The sequence below is a fragment of the Lepidochelys kempii genome, chromosome 2, assembly GCF_965140265.1.
Source record: "Lepidochelys kempii isolate rLepKem1 chromosome 2, rLepKem1.hap2, whole genome shotgun sequence".
Classification (NCBI taxonomy): Eukaryota; Metazoa; Chordata; order Testudines; family Cheloniidae; genus Lepidochelys; species Lepidochelys kempii.
Window position 1 is genome coordinate 25,688,240 of NC_133257.1, and position 23,612 is coordinate 25,711,851.

Genomic DNA, 23,612 nt, shown 5'->3' on the forward strand with positions numbered 1-23,612 from the left:
CGTACTACACCCTCTTTTTAAATAGCTGTGAATCAGATCCAGACATTTAAGAAAAACAGAGCTGTAAATCATCAAGACAAATTCGAATTAGAAATAAAGCACCCATTTTTAACAGTGAGTGTGATTAACTATTGGAACAAAGTACTGAGGGAAGGGTTAGATTCTCCTTTTTATTATGTCTTCAGATGAAGACTGGATGCCTTTCTGGAAGACATGTGTAACTATAGCATCCCTGTGACCATCATGGAGTCCGTTCTGTGGGCAGCTCCGGCCAAGAAAAGGCATGCGTAGGAATGCAGCAGGGAAACTCCCTTCCACCCCACGGTGCTGGAACAATTTGTATAGTGGGGGTGCTGAGAACCATTGAACCAAACTGTAAACCCTGTATCTGATGGAAACCACTTCAAGCTAGGGGGTGCTGCTGCACCCCAGCACTCCTAGTTCCAATACCTATGCTTCCACCCCAGAAACTCCTGTTCCAAATCCCCCAGAGTACATACACACACACACAATACAGTGGAATAGTACAATAAATATAGGAAAGGGAAACATTTATTTATTGAGGGATGAATGGAGAAAAACAACAGGAGGAAGAGATGGGGGAACAGTAAAACAGTGTTACATCTAACACAAGGACCCATCAGGCCAGTGGTACCACAATATAAAAGGATAGACACTGAGTCTAGATTCAGAGGTTAGGAATCCTGGGTAGAGTTCCAGTCCAACAGTGAGTCTTGAGTCATCTTCCACACCAGTAAACTTTCCCCAGCAAACCCTTCTGGTGCCCTCTTCTGCTGCTCCAGACAAACCCACACAGAGCAACAACCTCCCCACTTAACTAGCTATAACTTCCTTCCTTATTCCCAACACAAGGTCACAAGCCCTAGTATGCATAGCCCCATGCAGCGCTGGGTGACAGTGATACTGAGACTGGCTGTGGTTTGGCCTTCTCAGGTGATCCCTTCTTGGCACAGTGTTCCTCCGGGCTCCTGTGCAGGGACATCCCTGGTCAGCTGCTCTGTCTCTCCCAGGCTTCAGGCTGGTTCTTGGCTGCTTCTGTATGTGAGGGCCTGCTCGATTTGGGGCTCTTGTCTGGAGCTCCAGAAACACACACTCCCCTGTGGCTTCCCTACCTTAATTCCCCTCCCTTTGGAAAAACAAGGCCTTCCTCTGCCTTAGGTTTTAAAAGAGTCGTGCTCTCTAAACCCCAAGGGAGATACACAGGCTTTAGTCACGCATAGGTTATTGAGCTCAATGAAAGGGTACTGGGTGAAATTCTATGCCCTGTGTTATATAAGAGGTCAGATGAGATGATCTCGTAGCCCTTTCTGGTCTTAAAATGTATGTATGAAGCCTCTGCTGCCATGGGGCTAAGCCTCCCCAAGCCTCGGCTAATGCTCCCCGCCACGGCCCCAGACTGTAGTAGGGCTCAGTGCTCCTCTGGACAACCAGGACTCAGACAGGCAGGTGGATCAGGGTGGATTGGGAAGATGGGTGGGCCGGGGTGGCTTGGGCAGGCTGGCCAGGTGGGGCTTAGGGCAGCTTAGGTGGGCGGGCCGGGGTGGCTTGGGCAGGCTGGCCGGGGCTCCTCTGGCCCCAGCAGGTGAGAGTGGAGAGATGGAGTGGGGTCACAGTCTTGGGTGGAAGGGGTGGGGCCTCAGGTGGAAGGGAGGGGCAGGGGGCTAGCCTCCCTGAATGGGGAGTTGATGCGCCATCCATATGTGCTGCACTTCCATACATTTTCTAATGGAGGACTGGATTAATCAGGGGCGGCAAAGAATGCCTTTTGACCCCTAACAAGGCAGCAGAGACCAAAAGTCAGTACAATCTGATACATAGGTGCTGGAACTAGGGTCACTGGGGTGCTCCCACACCCTCTGGCTTGAAGTGGATTCCATTATATACAGGGTTGACAGTTTGGTTCAATGGCTCTCAGCACCCCCCCCCCACACACACACACTATACACATTGTTTCAGCACCCCCGATTGAATAGCTGTTTGGAAACCTGCATGATAATCAAGTGATGGTCAAGTGTCCACATCTCCCATTGATATCCGTTTTGGTTTTGTGCCTGAAGGAGTTTTGCTTATGTAGAGTGCACATCTGGTTCCCTTGAATGGAGCCTCAATACAGAGGCTAATGCTGAATGGGCATAGAATGTGAGATACCACTTATACCTAGAGATGGTTCTTCAGGGTGAGGGTAAGGGCACATCGGTGGGATGGTGTGGAGAAGCTTGTGTTGCCATTGCCTGTGTTACATTTGTTCTTTGTATCAACAGAGAATTATGGAGCTAGAGCTATCAATCCAGCACCACTGATGGACAGCCAAATATACTTTAAATAAATAATGTTCTCCTTGTATAAAGCTTCATATTCAGTTCTCATTATAATCCATTCCAGAAGATGAATCCCTCAGTAACACACACATGCTTGTTTTCCACAAATAGCCACAAACAGAGGTAATGCATAGGAACTGATTCAGATAATGTTTGTAAAACCAACAATATTTAAAAGAGTAGCAATGAACAGAATGCACAATGTTGGGCTGGAGCAGAGTTCTGGGTCCCAGGGCCGTGCCCATACCTACTGATATCACATGTATCATAGCACTTCATGCATGGAAGTAAACAAGTGCACTCATACATTTTGTTGATGCGTTACTGGAGAAACTGCAAACCAAAATTTGTATTTAGATGACAAAATAATGACATTCCAAGGGACAATCTCACACCTGAGCAGGGTCATCCCGGATTAGCACTTCCTGAGGCCTCCAAGGAAAACTCAAATTACTGCAGGAAGTTGAGCTGATTATTCATTAGATAGCTCCCAGTATAGTGTTAGGGTTGTTATAGGGCATGTGCCTTTTGGATAAGGTGTAAAACTAAGATCCCATGACAGGAAGCATTAGCCCTAATGTTCTGGGGCATTCCATTTTGGGAGATTAAATTCTACCCTCCTAAAGCCTCCCTGTACTTTCAATTAGCTGCAGCATTCTTAGCATGTCTAAAACTATTGTTTAGTGTTGCTGTTGGATATTAAACAGCAGTTACATTTTATCGCAGGAGTGGCTGAATGTCAGTGCTAGATTAAATGAAAGGCACTTTCAAAAAGCATGCTGCTACATTTATTTGATTGTTAAAAATAAATATAGGAAAGGAGCGTCCTTTGAATTTTGATCTACCTTTTTGGTAATAGTGCAATCTAGTAGTTTTTTTTTCTATCACAGCATAATTAAAATAGCTCAACAGTACAATAATATATTTATAATTTCTTTTGCACTATAAGTGTGCGTGATGGTGGGGGATAGCTCAGTGGTTTGAGCATTGGCCTGCTAAACCCAGGGTTGCGAGTTCAATCCTTGAGGGGGCCATTCGGGATCTGGGGCAAAAATTGGGGATTGCTCCTGCTTTGAGTTGGGGGTTGGACTAGATGATCTCCTGAGGTCCCATCCAACCCTGATATTCTATGATTCTATGGTTCACGATACAGATGGCCTGATTCTCCTCTCACTTACATCAATGTAAATCAGGAGCAATTCCACTGAAATCTGTGGACCAGATCCACAGTTGGTGCAAACAAGCACTGCTCCTGGGCCCATTGGAGTTACACTAGTGTAAGTGAGAAGACAATCCAAATCCATAGTCCTGTTCCCACAGCATTTACAGTCTAAGAGCTCTATCCTACAAAGAACTGCTTAAGTGATTTACAGGGTAAGTCCCTTTGATAGATAATGAACGGACCCGGGAAAATAGAGGGGGATCACGGTAAAATCATGCTATTTAATTGGTTAGGGTTAGCTTGGACTTTGTTGGTTCCAGGATATTTTAATAGTTGTAATATGGAATGCCTGTTTTTTTTTTCAAATATTAAATTTTCTGTGATAATGTAGCCTCTGGAAAGTGGGAAAGTTGGTTCATATTTTCATATATTGCTGTAGTACGTCTTTTTTTAATGACTTTGAAGAAACAGACATGATTAGATACATAAGCACATAGAACTGTAAGGTTTTTTTTTGGCTGTGCTGTCTCATAGGACTAAAGAGAACAATATTTAATTTTCCTTTTGCTAGTTCTTGGATATCTATGTTAAGTGGACAATTCAAGAAACTGCTCCCCCAAAGTACCTCCATTATGACCCAGTGACATCTCGCCAACTGATGTGTGACCTGTGCTCTCCGGGAACCTATGTAAAACAGCACTGTACAGCTACAAAAAAGACTGAATGTGCACCATGTCCAGATCAGTACTACGCAGAGGACTGGAACAGCAATGATGAATGCCAGTACTGCAATGTAGTGTGCAAAGAGCTGCAGTATGTGAAGCAAGAATGCAACAGTACACAGAACCGCATCTGTGAATGTATTGAAGGGAGATACCTTGAGCTAGAATTTTGTTTAAGGCACACAGAATGTCCTCCTGGATTTGGTGTAGTACAACCAGGTACGTATTTGCTTTCAATATGCAACAGAATTAATTAGAGCTGTACAAAGCATTAAAGACTTGTGGCACTAAAAGATTAGGAAACAAGCTTGTCTAGATGAAATTACAGACTAATAAACAGCAAAGCTAATGCAACCTGTTACCATTGTGACATTGCTTTGGACTATAGCCAAAGGAACATTTCTCAGTGGAATACTCTGCTCCTACTGAATATGTAACTTAACGGTAGTACAAATGTAGCAAATTGCACTCTAATGAGAAACATGATGGATAGCCTCTTTTAAAGGAACATTATCTGGGATACAGTATTTCTGTTCTTTCATTTTGAAATCTGCTGTTTCAAGCCACTGTGTATCTTGACAAACACCAGAAGCATTAACTGATACAGCACCAAGAGCATAATTATAACAATATCAATGTAGCTCTAGAGTCAGAGCAAAACGTGGTAATAATTAATTACCAATGCCCTAAATGGGAACTGCAAGAGAAACCATTATTATTATCATCCAAAGACCAGCCAACTACTTCTTTGTCAGACAAGCTAGTAACATGCTGTATGTCTGGGAGGGATAAAGGCTGTAGCAATGTTGTTTCCATGGAGCATTTTCTTCATTTTAGACAAAATAAATTGTTAAGACTAAGTTCTTGTCTTGAAACAAAATATTTTGTCATCCTGCAAATGATGTGGCCCAGTGTTGTGCTAACATTGAATGTGGCCTAAAAGAAATGGAAGCTGGCATTCTGACTAATCATAGTTACACCATATCCTGCATGCTACTGCATAGATCCATATGGCATTTAAATTGTTTCATGGGCTCTGATTGTGCAACAGTATCTGTGTGCACAGACTTCTATGCCTTTGTTGAATCCCACTGAATTTTGGGTGTAGAGATCCATGCAGGCAAAATCTATGGATTTCTGGGTATAAGGATCCATGCAGGTTTGGGGCCATAGTTAGTATCACTGTTAACTTTGAAACTCTAGTAGCAGAAAAATAAAGGATAATGAACAGGAATTTCACAAGTAGTTAGCATTGGCCTACCTCTATTCCTGTTGAAGCCAGTGACAGTTATATTATTGACCTCAGTCGGAGCAGAGTTAGGCCCCCAGTGAGTATGTTTAAAAGAAGTGAGTTGAGGGCCCAAGTGGACCCAAAGTTTGAACATTCAGCTCCTTATGGATTTGGTATAAAAATCAGCCTTCCTAGCACTGAGTAATTATTTTGGAGTCTGTATTATTGTGTGTTCCACCTGAACAAAGGTGTGAATGTATGCTGTATGGTTGTGGATGATGTAGATACACAGCAGGGTTTTATATGTGACCAGCAATGTAGGTGTATTTGTACTTTTTATGCAACAGAACAGGGGGTTAAAGAGTTATTGTAGATTCCTGGTGGTGCTGTCCATATCTGCCCTGATTGATGTGGCTGTGCTGTGCATACTAGATTAAACAATTCAGTCTAGTAATCCATCAGTCAAGTAATTTGTCCTTTATTAAAACAAAGAAACTGTTTCTGATAGTAGCAGTAGCAGATTCACATGGCTATGATGTAGCCATGGTTGCCATAGAAGAGACTTCTTTCTTCAGTGGTCCCTTGCAAGTCACCTTCCTGTGAGTCAGTATGGGAGGATTTAGACTTCCTAAATCCCTCAAAATTGCATCTTCCAACCTCATTTGTGGTCAGTCCTGTGCTCTGCTTCCTTTGACCTCAGACCTACAAAGCTTCTGTAAAAGTGTATCTTCTGCACATTGGATATAATTCCATCATTGCTGTCATCTTGTTCTCAACTGGTGCAAGACTGCAACTTGCCAGGATTCTCTAAGTATCTCCTTGTTTGTGACAAAATCAAACCAATGGCTGTTAAGAATATGCCATAATTTCAGTATAATTTTTTATACTGAAAGCTATTTAGTTTCCTCTCCCTAGTTGTTTTTAACCGCCATGTTTCTGCTCCATACAACAATTGTCATCACTACTGCATTGAACACTCATATCTTAGTTGTCACACAGATATCCTGCTGCCCAAACAGAGGTCTTTGAAGATGCTCAAATGCCATTGATGAAAGAATGATCCACCGTGTAACCTCTTCAGCTATTGAACCTCCTGCGGTCAACCAGCTACCCAAATAGACAAAACTATTCACTCATTCAGTCTATTGCCATCGACATACAACATCAGCAGGTCATTCATTTCCATTTTATAGGAGGTATGCCTAGCTTTGGTTTATCACCATTGATCTTAAATCCCATAGATTCTGCAGTTAGTTGCAGCTCTTCCAGCAGTAGCTGTAGTTGGTCAGTAGTCTCTCCAAGTAAGGCAATTTCACTGACATACTCAAGATCCCCTAAGGATGAATCTTTAAGTTTCACACCTTCTACTTTGGCCTCAAGCAGCTTTGTCATCAGATTGTCTATTAGAACATTAAATAATATAGATGAGAGACCACATCCCTGGAGTACTCCTGATTCTTCTGAAAACCAGTCTGTAATATAACCGTTGACCCTCAGACAGCTAAATTTATACTGGTACAGGTCCTCCACTAGGCCCACAAGTCCTCAGGCACTCCATACTGGTATAGTAGTATCCATAATTCTGATCAATACACTGGGTCAAAAGCAGTTACAAAATCTGTACATGAGATGTTAACTTCCTTTGGTCACTCTAGTCATTTTCAATAACATTTCGCAGAACGTCAAGTATCAGAGGGGTAGCCGTGTTAGTCTGGATCTGTAAAAGCAGCAAAGAGTCCTGTGGCACCTTATAGACTAACAGACGTATTGGAGCATAAGCTTTCGTGGGTGAATACGTCTGTTAGTTTATAAGGTGCCACAGGACTCTGCTGATTTTGCAGAACGTATATTGCATGGACTGCAGGTTGAACTGTAAAGAAACCTTGTGGTTTTTTGGTTGAGATAGTATTTCAGTTAGTTCAGTAGTATGATCATAAACACCTTCCCTGGGACTGACAACAACAACATTCCCCTATAATTTGAGCAAGCTGATTTAAAAAAAAAAAGAACAAAGAGTGATGCAGCCATTTTTCCAATCTTCTGGAATGTGATCAGTTTCCCAAACTTTAAAGACAACTCTGAAGCCAATGAACTAAATCCAGGCCTCCTCTCATTAGCTGTTCTGATGAAGTATTGTCAAGACCAGGTGCTTTATCTGTTTGACCATAAGCATCACTTCTTCTAATGTCACCAGCCTGTTTTCTACAGGGTTCATTTTTGGATTAAGTTAAAGGTTATGCCTTGATGGGGATCTGTTCACTAATTCACAATAATGCTCATGCCAATGCTTAAGTTGTGCATCAATATCGTGACAGAACTCTCCATTTTTGTTCTTAACTGGAAGAAGCTGTGAGAACAGATGTCCCATTAGGATTTCAAAGTGTCAAAGACACATTTCTGATCATGTCTTTTAGAGGCTTCCTCAGTGCACTGTGCCATATGAGTCCACCATTGCTTACAATCACTTTGACAAGCCCTCGTGACTACTTGTTCAAGACATTTCTTTTCCTGTATTGCCCATTTCCTCTCCTCATCACTGACTCAGCTCTGACTTTCCAGTGCATCCATTCTGCAATGCACCTCTTTTTTTCCTATAATTTGATGGTATCATCTGTAATCCAGTGTTGCTTTTTCATTCTCCTTAGTCCTAGTTGTTCTCCAGCAGTCTTTGTGATAGAATCCCGAAATAAAGAATCCCGTTCTTCTTTCACGGTACACAACTGGTTATCCAATATACAATATTTGTTGGAAATCGCTACCATGTAGCTATTAACAATTACTTCAACATGAAACTTATCAGCATTGAAGCATTTCAATGCAATACATACATGTCTCTGGCACTTTATTAAACAGAACATCATTGTTGCTATTAGGAGCAAATCAATACTCCTAAATACACATACATCCCAGAGGAGTTTAGTCAAGAGTGTCTGAACTAGAATGTGATCCAAGGTTTTATTGTCACCCAATTGATATCAAAATGTATACATATGGCAATTCTTGTGCTTAAACCAGATACCATTAAAATAGTCCAATATCTTGATAGTAGCTGATAAAATAATGCAGATTAAGACACAGGACCGGCAGTCAGAAGATATAGGTTGTATTCCCAATTCTGCTATAGTTTCCTGTATGATCTTCAGGCAAATCATTCAACCTCTCTGTGGCTCATTTTCCTAATTTGTAGACTGGAGTAATAATGGTCACCTCTTACACAATATGTTCTTTGGCTTAACACGCTAATGTTTGTCAAGAACTTCATGATCCTTGGATGGAAGGTACTATAGAAACGTGCAGTAATAAGAATAGAGGCAGGTACAAACTTGAGATTGGTTACTGCCTGGAGAAGAGAATGAAGGGAAGGAGACACAGGAAAACAAAGGAATGTCTCAGAAATAAGTCTTTTTCAACTGTAATGCCCCAATCTCCAAAGTTGCAGAACTGCTTTCCATGTCATGCTCATACAGAAAGAGGCAAGAGATTAAATATCATAGGAGCATTAGCTGAAACTTTTAGAGCTACACTATTCATTGGTATGCAGATTGCAGAAGCATTGCTAGATAAGAAGTTTGATGTAGTGGCTTTTACAGCTAGGTTAGAAGCAAGAGTCAAGGGGCCTGAAACAAAGTACATAAGGATGTCGATTTGAAAGACTCACAAAAGAAGTCTGAGTTGTGTGGGAAGCCTGCTTACTATAGCCATCAAAGGATAATAAAATAATGGCTAACAAAACTGAAGTCATCAATCCAAGACCAAGCCAAATGTGTTAGGCTTCCAGAAGAAGACAAATGATCTAATCACATAATCTTTTGGAGAGATGGGTTCCCAAACTACAGCAGAGTGCATCAACTAAACGGCAAGTTGGCCTCAAACAAGAAACAGAGATACAGACTCTGGCAACACAATAACTTTTATAATCTTCAGGTTTTTAAGACAAGGTAATTGCTGGAAAACTTAAAAACAGTGAACCAAATTTTGTTCTCAGTTACATCTATGCAACATCACTGAACACAATGTGTTTGTACTGGTGTAACTGAGGGTGGAGTGTGGCCTTAGTCTATCAAAAATATGCCTCATAATCAGATATGGAAACAATGTGGTTCAGTGGCTGGGATGCAGGCTGGAGAATCGGAATCTGACTACTGCTCCCAGTTGCCACTGCCTCAGTGTAACCTTGGGCAAATCACTTAACCTCTCTGCTTCTCAGTTTCCATATCTGTTACTGCAGATAAAGGACAATTAACCATCTTTGTAAAGTGCTTTGAGATCCATTGAAGTATAGCACTATAAAATTAAGTATATTTTTCTTCCATGATCTTAGTCCTGGCACCCAGGCTACAAGGCATGCATTGGTGGCACTATAAATCTTTCTGTGGCAAGGGAATCAAAGCAGAGGTCACCCTGCTGGCCAAATATTATCTACACCATCAAAGCATATTTATTCTGGGAAGTGATCCTACTGTCAGACTATTAGACGCTGTTAATTTAGCAGCCATCCAAGAGAACTCATTGCACATTATTTGTTTCTTTTGGATACAAAAGGACCTCACCTTCTCTGGGACTGTTCCTATATTTATACTATAGTATATATAGCCTCTTTGTCCTACAAAATTGATTCTGGCAACTGGAAATTTCTTATTTTAATGTATTTTGTAAACTGATCAGATTGTTTCTCACACTGGTGCTCTCTGGTCTGTTTAGTTCTTGTACTTTACTAAGGTTTGCTATTTTGTAGTTTTAATAACATATGCCTCTTACTTTTGAAATTCATTTTAACTAGAATATGAGTTCCTTCGAAGGATTGATAAGGAACTAGAATTGGGCCAAAATTAGAACCCCAAAAGCAAAAGTACCTTCAAATTGCAAAGAAGAACAGGAATTTAATCTGTCGACCTAAATCAGTCATTATATCTTTGATTCTAGGTCAGATCAAAACTACATGGGGCTTGTTTTCTGGTTTGGGTATGGATGCAATTGAAATCACACAGTAACATCTATTCTCAGGACATTTCACCCCAAAATGACAGAAATTACATGAGATCACCTGATCGTGCAACGTTTCTGCCATTTTGGACCATTTTGCAAGAACAATCTTTGAGATCTGATCCTGTCAAATCCAAACCAAGCCTTCGCCACTCTCTGCACTATGGTGCCCAATAATGTGGCAGGCTTCCTAGGAGAAATCCACTTGGGAGTTAATGCAGATCAAAGCAGTGTTAGCTCTCACTGTGCACCTGCTATTCCCCTCAAGCGGGCACCAGGGGGACAGTCAATGGCAGCACAAATTCTAAGTGAGGGAGGCTGGAGGAGCAGTGCACCAGAGGTGCCATACTGCTTTAACCATGTAGAACCTAGGACTTTGCTGGGTTTCCAGATCACCCACCCTACTCCTTTCCCATTCAGAGGAAGATGCAGAAGAAACTCTGCAACCTACTGGAGTTTCCATGTACTTTGTCCCCTCCTGCAAGTATTTCTGGGAATGAGGACAATCTATCTCCATCTCCCAAAATATGGAGATGCTAATCTCTTTGGAAGGAACAACCTGAAAAAGCAGCATATCCATGGTAGGGGAAAGTCCACCAGAAATTCTCTTAGCAATGGTAGTTGATGCCCAATCATCTGAAATGTGCAGATCTCTGTCAGTTGGACTTTCATATTGTTTATGGCAGCTGTCATTGCGTAATATTAGCAGATTAAAAAGGAAAATCTCTATGTAGCCTTCTGTGGTGCATTATTCTGTCACTACCTTTTAGAGGGTTGGCTATTGCAAAATTAATTTCTTTTAAGTAATTGCACAGAATCACTTTTGAAGTTAAGATATGAACAAGGAGAGCTCTTGCTCTCCTGCACATGTTTTTACTCATTATCTAGTGAAAGCAGAAGTTCTGCGTTTGAGTATATATAAATATACTCTTTATTTCTTGGCTACTTGAAAACTCAGAGATTCATATCCTTTTGTTTCTAAGCAAGTCTTAGAAATGTAAAATTGTAGCAAAGGTGGATTTGCTTATTTTTACGCAAACCTCTGTGCATTTAGCTTTTACAGCAAGTACTCCTAAAATACACTAGATGGAGGCATTTTCAAATGCAAATATAGTCCTCAATTCCAGCAAAGAATTGAATAATAGACTATAGACTTCAGAGGGGTAGCCATGTTAGTCTGTATCAGCAAAAACAACGAGGAGTCCTTGTGTTGCCTTAGAGACTAACAAATTTATTTGGGCATAAGTTCTCGTGGGCTATAACCCACTTCATCAGATGCATCATGCCATGCATCTGATGAAGTGGGTTATAAACCACGAAAGCTTATGCCCAAATAAATTTGTTAGTCTCTAAGGTGCCACAAGGACTCCTCGTTGTTTAGACTACCGACTAATAGACTTTAAGGTCAGAAGGGACCGTGTCTTTAAGTGCATCCTTATTTAATGACGCATTTACTCATGTGTTTGACTTTGGGCATATACTTAAGTCTCATTGGTGTCAAGGAGACTTAAGCATGTGCTTTAAAGTTAAGACCATGCTTAAATACTTAGCTGAATAGGAATATACTGCTGAATTGGGGATATATTGTATGAGCTTTGATTTGAACCAGAAATTTCCTTTGATAGACTCTTCACAGTAGCTGCCTGGCTTAAGTTTCATACATTAATTTTCTCCCTTTCAGTCAATGTGGTGCAGTAATGTTCCATGTTGTCTCAGTTCTTTAACTGTGGGACAATAAATATTCTTTATAACAGCAGTTAGGGCAAATACTGTCTATATACTTTTCCTGATCATACATAATTATTAGCTATTAGGCAAGTATAGAATAATATAATCAATCCAAGAAAGAAGGGTCAATATGTAATCTTGAATTTACCATGTTACTGAACAACAACTTACTTTTAAAGGCTTTGGAAACTCATTTAGATTATGCAATGGCATAATTTGTTATAACTTTGGAAATTCATATTTGAGAGATTAAAAATATTTATTGGAGAAACTTCCACAAATATGCATATATAAAGGAAGTGAGGAAAGTCACAATGGATGAATGGTTTTAATTTAAAGGCCAATATGTAAACTGTATTCAAATTATAGTACAGAACACACACAAAAAGAAGAACCTGCCTGCAACAGATTTAAAAAAATGGGCTGAATTCTACTCAGTTACAAACAGAGTAATTTATTTTAGTGATTGTCTGCACAGATGTAACGGAGCAGAATTTGGACCAATGTTTTGTGCCCTTTAATTGATTCTCAGAAAAAAATGTATATGGAGGAAAATTGAAGGTCAGACACCTTTTGTAAACATTTGAATAAAGTCAAGTTATCTGGTGCTAATTTACAAATGTATGCAAGGGTGAGAAGCCAGTGTGTTTAAAAATATTATTTAACATACTTTTGTAGCATGAGCATCTGAATTTGAGAGACAAGTTTTCAAAATTATACAAATATCTTCCAAGTGAGTGTTCAAGTAGGAACGAGAAAGCATGAAAATCCGAAGTCATGGTTTATTTTTTGCTATTTTCTTTCCTGGTGCACAAAAACTCACACACAATATGTATCTTTTATAAAAGATAGTGGGTTTTGTTTTTCGAAAGGCACCCCTGAGAGTGACACCATTTGCCAGAGATGTCCAGAAGGATTCTTCTCAAATGAAACTTCATCCAAAGCAGCCTGCCAAAAACACACAAACTGCAGTGCACCAAGTCATAAAATAGCACTGAAGGGCAATGCGATTCATGACAATGTGTGTCATGAAAACACGGACACATCAACTCAAAAATGCGGAATAGGTATGTATAATGCCAAAGTGTAGTGTAAGTATCCCAACAAGCATTATTAAAATGGGATTAGCAATGGCTATGATAAAAATTATTAAAACTGTTAGGGGCTCAGATACTACGGTGATGGGAAAACTTTAAAATCTAGTTACTGTCGATTAGATGATATAGAAGGGGTAAGAAGCATATATTTCATAGCTCTAAAGACCAGTCCCTTATTTTAAACATGGTTTTAAAATAGTTTTTCTTACAATTCTGGACCCTCTATGTTTTGTTAGGGACAAACAATTTCAGAAGAATTCAGACACTTGCTGGGATCATCTTGGCTTATTTCACCAAATCAATTCCCTATCATTGCAGGGGCCTCGGGCGTTGGTGTACCTTGGTCCCTTTTGTTATGTGCTTGTGGCGCACAATAGTTTAACCTCTCCTGAAAGCTGTAATTCTAGTCTATCCAGGTTATTGGGGTCAGTGCAGGAGTAACTGGGTGGGGATTAGTGTGTCCTGTGATGTGCAGGAAATCAGCCTAGATGATCTGCTGGCCCCTTCTAGCCTTCACTTCCAGGACTTAACCTATCTTTTTCTCTCTGATTTGTTTTCAGATGTAACCCTATGCGAGGAAGCACTTTTCAGGTTTGCTGTTCCAGAAAAACTCACCCCTAACTGGCTGAATGTACTAACGGACGGTTTGCCTGGGACAAAGATTAATGCAGAAAATATAGAAAGGATTAAACAAAAACGTAGTTCTCAAGAACAGATGTTCCAACTGTTGAAATTATGGAAGCAGCAAAACAAAGAACAGGATATGGTCAAGAAGATCATTCAAGGTAATTCAGACAGCGTAGCAAACACATTTAGAAGTAACTTTTCAAATAGCACTTTTGTAATCTCCTGGAGCCAAATTCTGCCCTGGGTGGTGGGCACACTGCTCACACTGATGCCAATGGGAACTGTGTAGGTGCAACTGTGTGCAGAATTTAACCCTTTATGTTCAACAGAAAGGACCAAATTCTGCCCAGACTCGCAGTCTATGTGACCCTATTGAGTAATATGTATGGAGTGTAAATCAATTCCCCTTTGGGACCATAAGAGAAGGAAATATTGTGATACTCAGGGTCCATACTGCCCTCATTTACACCGGAGCAAGAACTAAAGAAGTCAATGGGAGCGGGGTGTGTACAGATCAGGGGAAACCAGGCTCACAGTATATGATATAAGTAGGGCCCTATCAAATTCATGGTTGTGAAAAACACATCACGGACTGTGAAATCTGGTCTTTTGTGTGCTTTTACCCTATACTCTACAGATTTCACAGGAGAGACCAGCATTTCTCAAACTGGGGGTCCCGACCCAAAAATGGGTTGTGGGGGAGTTGCAAGGTTATCGTAGTGGGGTCGCGGGATTGCCACCCTTACTTCTGCGTTGCCTTCAGAGCTGGGCGGCCAGAGGGTGGAGGCTGCTGGCCAAGGGTCCAGCTCTGCAGGCAGCAGCGCAGAAGTAAAGGTGGCGATACCCTACCAGGCCACCCTTACTTCTGCGCTGCTGCTGGTGGTGACGCTGCCTTCCAAGCCAGGCTTCTGGCCGCCCAGCTCTGAAGGCAGCGCTACTGTCAGCAGCAGTGCAGAAGTAAGGCTGGCAATACCACAATCCCCCTACAATAACCTTGCAAACCCCCACCCTCTGCCCACTAACCCATTTTGGGTCAGGACCCCCACAGTTACAACACTGTGAAATTTCAGATTTCAATAGCTGAAATCATGACATTTATGATTTTTTAAATCCTACGACCGTGCAATTGACCAAAATGCACCGTGAATCTGATAGGGCCCCAGATATAAGCAAGGCACTATAGGTGCTGGCTTGAGAGACCTATACCCTTTAGATATCCACGAAGAGGAATAGTGTGGGCACTGGCAATTCAAAGTCTCACACGTACCCCTGCAAACATGCTTTTCTCTTCTTGGAAAGAGTATGTCTGTGAGGGGAGGGCTCCTGCCTCATACTGGGAATGAGGGGCGATCAACAGGTTATCTCAAGTGCTTATATACAAATGCACAAAGCCTTGGTAACAAGCAGGGAGAACTGGAGGTCCTGGTGATGTCAAAGAACTATGACGTGATTGGAATAACAGAGACTTGGTGGGATAACTCACATGACTGGAGTACTGTCATGCATGGTTATAAACTGTTCAGGAAGGACAGGCAGGGCAGAAAAGGTGGGGGAGTAGCACTGTATGTAAGGGAGCAGTATGACTGCTCAGAGCTCCGGTACGAAACTGTAGAAAAACCTGAGTGTCTCTGGATTAAGTTTAGAAGTGTGAGCAACAAGAGTGATGTAGTGGTGGGAGTCTGCTATAGACCACCGGACCAGGGGGATGAGGTAGATGAGGCTTTCTTCCGGCAGCTCACGGAAGCTACTAGATCGCATGCCCTGATTCTCATGGGTGACTTTAATTTTCCTGATATCTGCTGGGAGAGCAATACAGCGGTGCATAGACAATCCAGGAAGTTTTTGGAAAGTGTAGGGGACAATTTCCTGGTGCAAGTGCTAGAGGAGCCAACTAGGGGGGGCGCTTTTCTTGACCTGCTGCTCACAAACCGGGTAGAATTAGTGGGGGAAGCAAAAGTGGATGGGAATCTGGGAGGCAGTGACCATGAGTTGGTTGAGTTCAGGATCCTGACGCAGGGAAGAAAGGTAAGCAGCAGGATATGGACCCTGGACTTCAGGAAAGCAGACTTCGACTCCCTCAGGGAACGGATGGCCAAGATCCCCTGGGGGACTAACATGAAGGGGAAAGGAGTCCAGGAGAGCTGGCTGTATTTCAAGGAATCCCTGTTGAGGTTACAGGGACCAACCATCCCGATGAGTCGAAAGAATAGTAAATATGGCAGGCGACCAGCTTGGCTTAATGGTGAAATCCTAGCGGATCTTAAACATAAAAAAGAAGCTTACAAGAAGTGGAAGGTTGGACATATGACCAGGGAAGAGTATAAAAATATTGCTCGGGCATGTAGGAATGATATCAGGAGGGCCAAATCGCACCTGGAGCTGCAGCTAGCAAGAGATGTCAAGAGTAACAAGAAGGGTTTCTTCAGGTATGTTGGCAACAAGAAGAAAGCCAAGGAAAGTGTGGGCCCCTTACTGAATGAGGGAGGCAACCTAGTGACAGAGGATGTGGAAAAAGCTAATGTACTCAATGCTTTTTTTGCCGCTGTCTTCACGAACAAGGTCAGCTCCCAGACTGCTGCGCTGGGCATCACAAAATGGGGAAGAGATGGCCAGCCCTCTGTGGAGATAGAGGTGGTTAGGGACTATTTAGAAAAGCTGGACGTGCACAAGTCCATGGGGCCGGACGAGCTGCATCCGAGAGTGCTGAAGGAATCGGCGGCTGTGATTGCAGAGCCATTGGCCATTATCTTTGAAAACTCGTGGCGAACGGGGGAAGTCCCGGATGACTGGAAAAAGGCTAATGTAGTGCCAATCTTTAAAAAAGGGAAGAAGGAGGATCCAGGGAACTACAGGCCAGTCAGCCTCACCTCAGTCCCTGGAAAAATCATGGAGCAGGTCCTCAAAGAATCAATCCTGAAGCACTTGCATGAGAGGAAAGTGATCAGGAACAGCCAGCATGGATTCACCAAGGGAAGGTCATGCCTGACTAATCTAATCGCCTTTTATGATGAGATTACTGGTTCTGTGGATGAAGGGAAAGCAGTGGATGTATTGTTTCTTGACTTTAGCAAAGCTTTTGACACGGTCTCCCACAGTATTCTTGTCAGCAAATTAAGGAAGTATGGGCTGGATGAATGCACTATAAGGTGGGTAGAAAGCTGGCTAGATTGTCGGGCTCAACGGGTAGTGATCAATGGCTCCATGTCTAGTTGGCAGCCGGTATCAAGTGGAGTACCCCAAGGGTCAGTCCTGGGGCCGGTTTTGTTCAATATCTTCATAAATGATCTGGAGGATGGTGTGGATTGCACTCTCAGCAAATTTGTGGATGATACTAAACTGGGAGGAGTGGTAGATACGCTGGAGGGGAGGGATAGGATACAGAAGGACCTAGACAAATTGGAGGATTGGGCCAAAAGAAATCTGATGAGGTTCAATAAGGATAGGTGCAGGGTCCTGCACTTAGGATGGAAGAATCCAATGCACCGCTACAGACTAGGGACCGAATGGCTAGGCAGCAGTTCTGTGGAAAAGGACCTAGGGGTGACAGTGGACAAGAAGCTGGATATGAGTCAGCAGTGTGCCCTTGTTGCCAAGAAGGCCAATGGCATTTTGGGATGTATAAGTAGGGGCATAGCGAGCAGATCGAGGGACGTGATCGTTCCCCTCTATTCAACATTGGTGAGGCCTCATCTGGAGTACTGTGTCCAGTTTTGGGCCCCACACTACAAGAAGGATGTGGATAAATTGGAGAGAGTCCAGCGAAGGGCAACAAAAATGATTAGGGGTCTAGAACACATGACTTATGAGGAGAGGCTGAGGGAGCTGGGATTGTTTAGCCTGCAGAAGAGAAGAATGAGGGGGGATTTGATAGCTGCTTTCAACTACCTGAAAGGGGGTTCCAAAGAGGATGGCTCTGGACTGTTCTCAATGGTAGCAGATGACAGAACGAGGAGTAATGGTCTCAAGTTGCAGTGGGGGAGGTTTAGATTGGATATTAGGAAAAACTTTTTCACTAGGAGGGTGGTGAAACACTGGAATGCGTTACCTAGGGAGGTGGTAGAATCTCCTTCCTTAGAGGTTTTTAAGGTCAGGCTTGACAAACCCCTGGCTGGGATGATTTAACTGGGAATTGGTCCTGCTTCGAGCAAGGGGTTGGACTAGATGACCTTCAGGGGTCCCTTCCAACCCTGATATTCTATGATTCTATGATTCTATGATCCCTACTCATTCCTTCACCTTTCTGCTGAAACGGCCACCATCAGTGTCAAAGGGGAGCTTATGGTGGCAGTTTTTGTGATGTTAACACTTGTTGCTGCAGTTTTCACTGAAAACTACCAAACCCTTTTCACATGAGCCACCATCAGCAACCATCAGATTTGAATGACTTTTGCTCTACAAGGAATGGATTTGAAATGGTGTCCTTGAGAAACTGTTTTTAATCTATGTCTGTTTATATCACTGTAACGTGTCTGTGCTGGAGCTGATGCTATGTTGGAACTGAAGCACCAGTGACAGTTATAGCTACAATGTCTCGGCATTTCCTGTATATCAGGAGTAAAACATCATGTAGTGCAATGTGAGATACAGAGCCCTGCCTCATGCACTGTACATATGTCAAGATGAGCATTACAAAATTGTAGAAATAAATGTGTGATAGCAAGTATGTGCGTAACTTGGGATTACTTACATGAAGAAAGTTACACACATGCTTAAGTGCTTTCTAAGACTGAGAGTTAAAACAGCAATACTAAAAGGGTTATTTGGAAATAAAACTAGGAAACATTTAGTGGGTACATGTCCTTTTCTGACTTTAGAGTTTGTTTTAAGCCATTATAAAATAGTAATGAATCATATGAATGTCCCTCCTTGCTTTTTGTAGGTATTGACCTCTGTGAAAACAGCGTCTTAAAACATCTTAGCCAGGCTAATCTAACCTTTGAACATCTCAACATTCTGATGGTGAATTTACCAGGAAAGAAAGTAAGAAAAGAAGATATTCAGCACACTATGAAGCTGTGCAAACCTACGGAACAAATTCCAAAGCTTCTTAACCTGTGGAGAATAAAAAACACTGATAAAGACACAATTAAGGCCCTAACGCATGGGGTAAAGCATTTGAAAGCTTACCACTTTCCCAGAAAACCTATCCAAAGTCTGAAGAAGGTGGTCAAGTTGCTTCACAGTTTTAAAATGTACCAATTATACCAAAAACTCTTTTTTGAAATGATAGGGAACCAAGTCCAATCAGTAAAAAAACGAGGTGTCTAATTCAAGATATTTTTCCATTCATTCTCCACTATTTCCCCTTAATTACTGTTAGCAGTAATTAACGTAGAACATTGTTCCCCTACATTGTACGTGATTATTTATAGAAATGTATGACTGGAATGGCTCTAAGCTCTCAGAGCTTAGAGCTTTTTTTATTATAAAGTCACTTCTGTAAAAGCTATAATCATTTGATGACATTTAGGTCCTGATCTGCAGCCTTTGGCATCTAAAATCGAAAAGTACCACTGAAGTCATTGAGTGAGCAAAGAATGTTGGACCAGGCCTAATACAGTATTTACTATTTATATTCACTGATATAAAGGTTTTTGTTGTACATATTTATTAACTTAAATGGAAATTATATGAGACTTAAATTTAGAAAGAGAAATTAAATACAAACTATATTTTCAAGATAGACTAAAATGATCAAGTATATTTTTAAGCAGAAATTATGTAGCATTTCCTAAGAGATCCTACTTTCTTTACTTTGTGGATATTTTTAAAATTGTTACTTAGTTTTATGTGTATAAGTTGTGGTATCTTTTGGTAGGTGTTGTTTAATTTATCCAAAGTTTTTAACTCAAATAGTCTGAGAAATATACCATAAATGACCTGAATATTTAAATATTCTGTGAGAAAGTGAATGTATCATATTTAAAAACTGGATGTTCAGATATGATTGTAGGGTCTTATTTTATAAAACAATTAATTTTTTCAGCTTATCTTTTGTCTGTTTATGTGGTTTCTCTCATCGGAAATGGACAAATCTGACAGAGATGTTTTCCTACAGATTTTGCTCCCTGTTTTGAAGACATAGGGCCTGTTTCTCCAGTGCCCCAATATCTTGTGTAGTCACTGATACTTGAACAACACGAATGCAAAGGGATTAGATATCAGTATTCTGGTAGCATTGTGCACTCACTACACAGAGGTCAATGACTATTCAAGGTACGAGGCAGTGGAGAATGAGGCTCATGGTGAGGCTTAAACAGATCTGACACAAGCAGCTATAATCCCATTGAAGCCTGATTTCAATTTGGACCATAGTAATCCTTTCAGAGTTCACAACCTTTGAACAAACCACAGATAAAGAATTCATGAAGGAAGGATGCACTGGCCTCAATGAGCTTGGAATGCCCCATTCCACAATGCCAATGCAAAGGGAAGGGTGAAGATATGGCACCACAACTATGCAGCTTCACAGGCCTAACCCTTGTGAGTAGGGAGTGTGCAAAGGCCCTAGGTGCTATTAAAAGTCCATTTGCTATAACTGTGGCAGCCAATCAGCTTGGGCTATTTCAAGTGAAAGGACTGGAGAGGGTTGCTTGCCTGAGTGCCCCTTTAAACCATCTATAAAAGCCTGAGCGACAAGGTGGGTGAGGTAATATTGCTTATTGGACCAACTTCTGTTGGTTAGCAAGCCACCCAGAGCTCTTCTTCGGATCTCTAATATCCTGGGACCGACACAGCTACAACTACACTGTGTATACAAAGCTTGTTCACTCAGGGTGTGGTGAGCCAGGGGAAGGAAAGGGACAGCAGCATTTAGTCTCAAATGAGAATTATTATTACACCAGAGGTGATGAAATCTTTATATACATTAAACAAAAAATGGGAAAGAGGCTACTGCAATATATAATGGATTTAGAAATATGCACCAGAAGCAATTTCCTTCTAGAGAACTCAAAATTGAGGTGTGTTTATAAATGTTTGTTGTTGATGTTTGAGTATGCAGGAATAAATTCTCCTTGATATTCTGAATGAGATGGATTAAAATCTAATTAGGTGTAGCTCTACTTTGAAAATATGGGTTATGTGCATAATTTTTAGAAAAAAGATTCCTCTTACACATTAAAAGCATGTACATGATTTAAAATGAATATTATAATAGAACTTGTTTCAACTAAATTATAATAAAAGACCATCACAAAAGAGAATCAGTTGATTTGAAAAAGAGACATATCATTTCAAGACACTTTTCTAAGTGTAAAAGCTTGTTTGGATGTTAAAGGCATTAAAATCAGTGTAGCAGTCATCCCATTTACAGCATTATAAAGCGAAATCCAACACATTCTCCGTAAACATTTGTCTTAAAGTAACCTGATCCAGATCCATTTAATCCATGAAACAATTTAGCAATTGTCACTTCAGCTACAGCGCCAAGTGGCCATACAATTAAAACCATCTTCAAAGTAAATCTAAAAGCACTAATAGACAAGCAGAAAACTCAGTTGCTTCTTAAACAAGTATTTTATATTAACACCAGTCATCTTCAAAATGGATACCTTTGGGCTTCTCCATCAGAATGAAATATTAATAATAATGATCATTTAAATAGCATTGAATATGTACACAATGCGCCGCAAAACACAGAGTATGACCCTGGGGAGGTTTTCAGAGACACAAAGGACAGTTAGGCACTTAATTCTCATTAATAGTCAATGGGAACTAGGCATCTAACTGCCATTTGTGCCTTTAAAAAATCTCCTCCTTGCCTAAATACAAAGTTGCAGCTGTTAACTAAAGATGCATTATTTAACCAATGTAGTTAAACAGGTGCACACTCATGTGAGGGCATTCTTAAATCAGTTTAAACCCAGTTTATATCAATTTAACTTAATTCTCTAAGGAATCTACTTAATATTATGAGGGGACAATGCCTAGGACATGCTGTTGCCTTCCACAGGGAGCATACTGCCCAAAGTAGGCAAGACATACAAAGACAAGACCCAAGAACATAAATGGAAAGGATGCTCGGGAAAACTTGTGTTTTCAAGGAAGGTTTTGAAGGAGGAAAGAGAAGGGATGCACTAGCAATAGTGGGAGAGCCTTCCACGTACAGGGTGCAATAGGAATGAAGTGCAAACTGACAGTGAGGGAAGTTGGAAGGAGTAGCAAGGTGGGAGGACAAAGAGAGAAAAGAAAAGCAGAAGGAAATGCAAGCAGACCTATAAGCAGGGGTGACGTTACATACCGTACCACTCTAACCTTCAAGGCAAACACAAAGTAAGCTCAATCTGTGCCAGTCCCTGAGCTCAATCTGTGCCAGTCACAGGGCTTTCCAGTTAGGCTCAGTTACACTTGTGCAGTCCCATTCTAGCTAAGGGGATAATTTGCCCTGCAAAAATCTCTCTTAGTGGGGATGGTGCATGAAGTTGAAAGACTACAGTCTGCTTTTCATTTTTTATTCCTGATTTCACCTCACTCCTTTTCTCCACATTCTCTGCTCCTCTTCTGCTTGCTGTGCCCTCATTTCTCAGTTCTCTCATTCTCCCCACTCTCTGTCATAAGAATGTCCATACTGGGTAAGAACAAAGGTCGATCTAGCTCAGTATCCTGTCTTGCAACAGTGGCTGGTGTCAGATGCTTCAGATGGAATGAACAGAACAGAGTAATGTATTGAGTGATCCATCCCCTGTCTTCCAGTCCCAGCTTCTGCAAGTCAGCGGTTCAGGGACACGCAAAGCATGGGGTTGTGTCCCTGACCATCTTGGCTAATAGCCATTGATGGGCCTATCCTCCATGAGAGGGATGAGGGGACAGTTAACACTATGAGACACCAAAAGGGGCAGCACTGGGGAATGGGGAGCAACAGAAGGGATGTGGGAGGCAGCAGAGAAACAACACAGGAATGGGAGATGGAGGACAGGGCAGGGGCAATGACTGAGGTACAGTGGTGGGAACTGAGGACCCACAGCACTAGGAATGGGGGAGGGGCAATGGAGAAAATAGCAAGGGGACAGCACTGAAGACAGAGAGAGACATGTAAAAAAGTATAATTAGGCAGCCCAGAAAATAACTTGAAGAGCAACTAGCAAAAGACACAAAAACTAAACAGCAATTTTTTTTAAGTACATCAGAAGCAGAAAATCTGCCAAACAATCAATGGGGCCACTGGACAATCAAGGTGCAAAAGGAGCACACAAGGAAGATAAGGCTGTTGCACAGAAGGTAAATAAATTCTTTGCATTGGTCTTCATGGCTGAGCATGTGGGGGAGATTCCCACACCTTAGCCATTCTTTTTAGGTGACAAATCTGAGGAACTGTCTCAGACTGAGGTGTCAACAGAGGAGGTTTTGGAACAAATTGACAAATTAAACAGTAATAAGTCACCAGGACCAGATGGTATTCACCCAAGTGTTCTGAAGGAACTCAAATATGAAATTGCAGAACTACTAACTGTGGTATGTAACCTATCGCTTAAATCAGCCTCTGTTCCAGATGACTGGAGAATAGCCACTGTAATGCCAAATTTAAAAAAAAGAGACTAGAGGGATCCTGGCAATTACAGTCCAGAGAGACAAAGCAGATGAGGTAATATCTTTGATTGGACCAATTTCTGTTAGTGAGAGAGACAAGCTTTTGAGCCACAGAGCTCTTCATGTCTGAGAAAGGTACTCCTAGCCTCACAGCAAATGCAAGATGGAACAGATTGTTTAGCATAAATAGTTAGC

General features: G+C 41.5%; 1 protein-coding gene across 3 annotated transcripts in view; it reads left to right on the top strand.

The window, feature by feature from the left end:
- TNFRSF11B (TNF receptor superfamily member 11b) overlaps positions 1–19,842 on the top strand; it is an 87,387-nt gene extending 67,545 nt beyond the window's left edge. For 2 of the 3 annotated variants that reach the window (XM_073330262.1, XM_073330259.1), the window contains 5 exons: positions 2,283–2,462; positions 4,073–4,442; positions 13,038–13,232; positions 13,823–14,047; positions 18,769–19,842. In XM_073330262.1, coding sequence (XP_073186363.1) covers positions 4,160–4,442; positions 13,038–13,232; positions 13,823–14,047; positions 18,769–19,157 — 1,092 coding nt within the window. In that variant the 5' untranslated portion in view covers positions 2,283–2,462; positions 4,073–4,159 and the 3' untranslated portion in view covers positions 19,158–19,842. The remainder of the gene's footprint in view (positions 1–2,282; positions 2,463–4,072; positions 4,443–13,037; positions 13,233–13,822; positions 14,048–18,768) is intronic. The other variant, XM_073330263.1, reaches the window with a different exon arrangement.
- Positions 19,843–23,612: the final 3,770 nt, after the last annotated feature.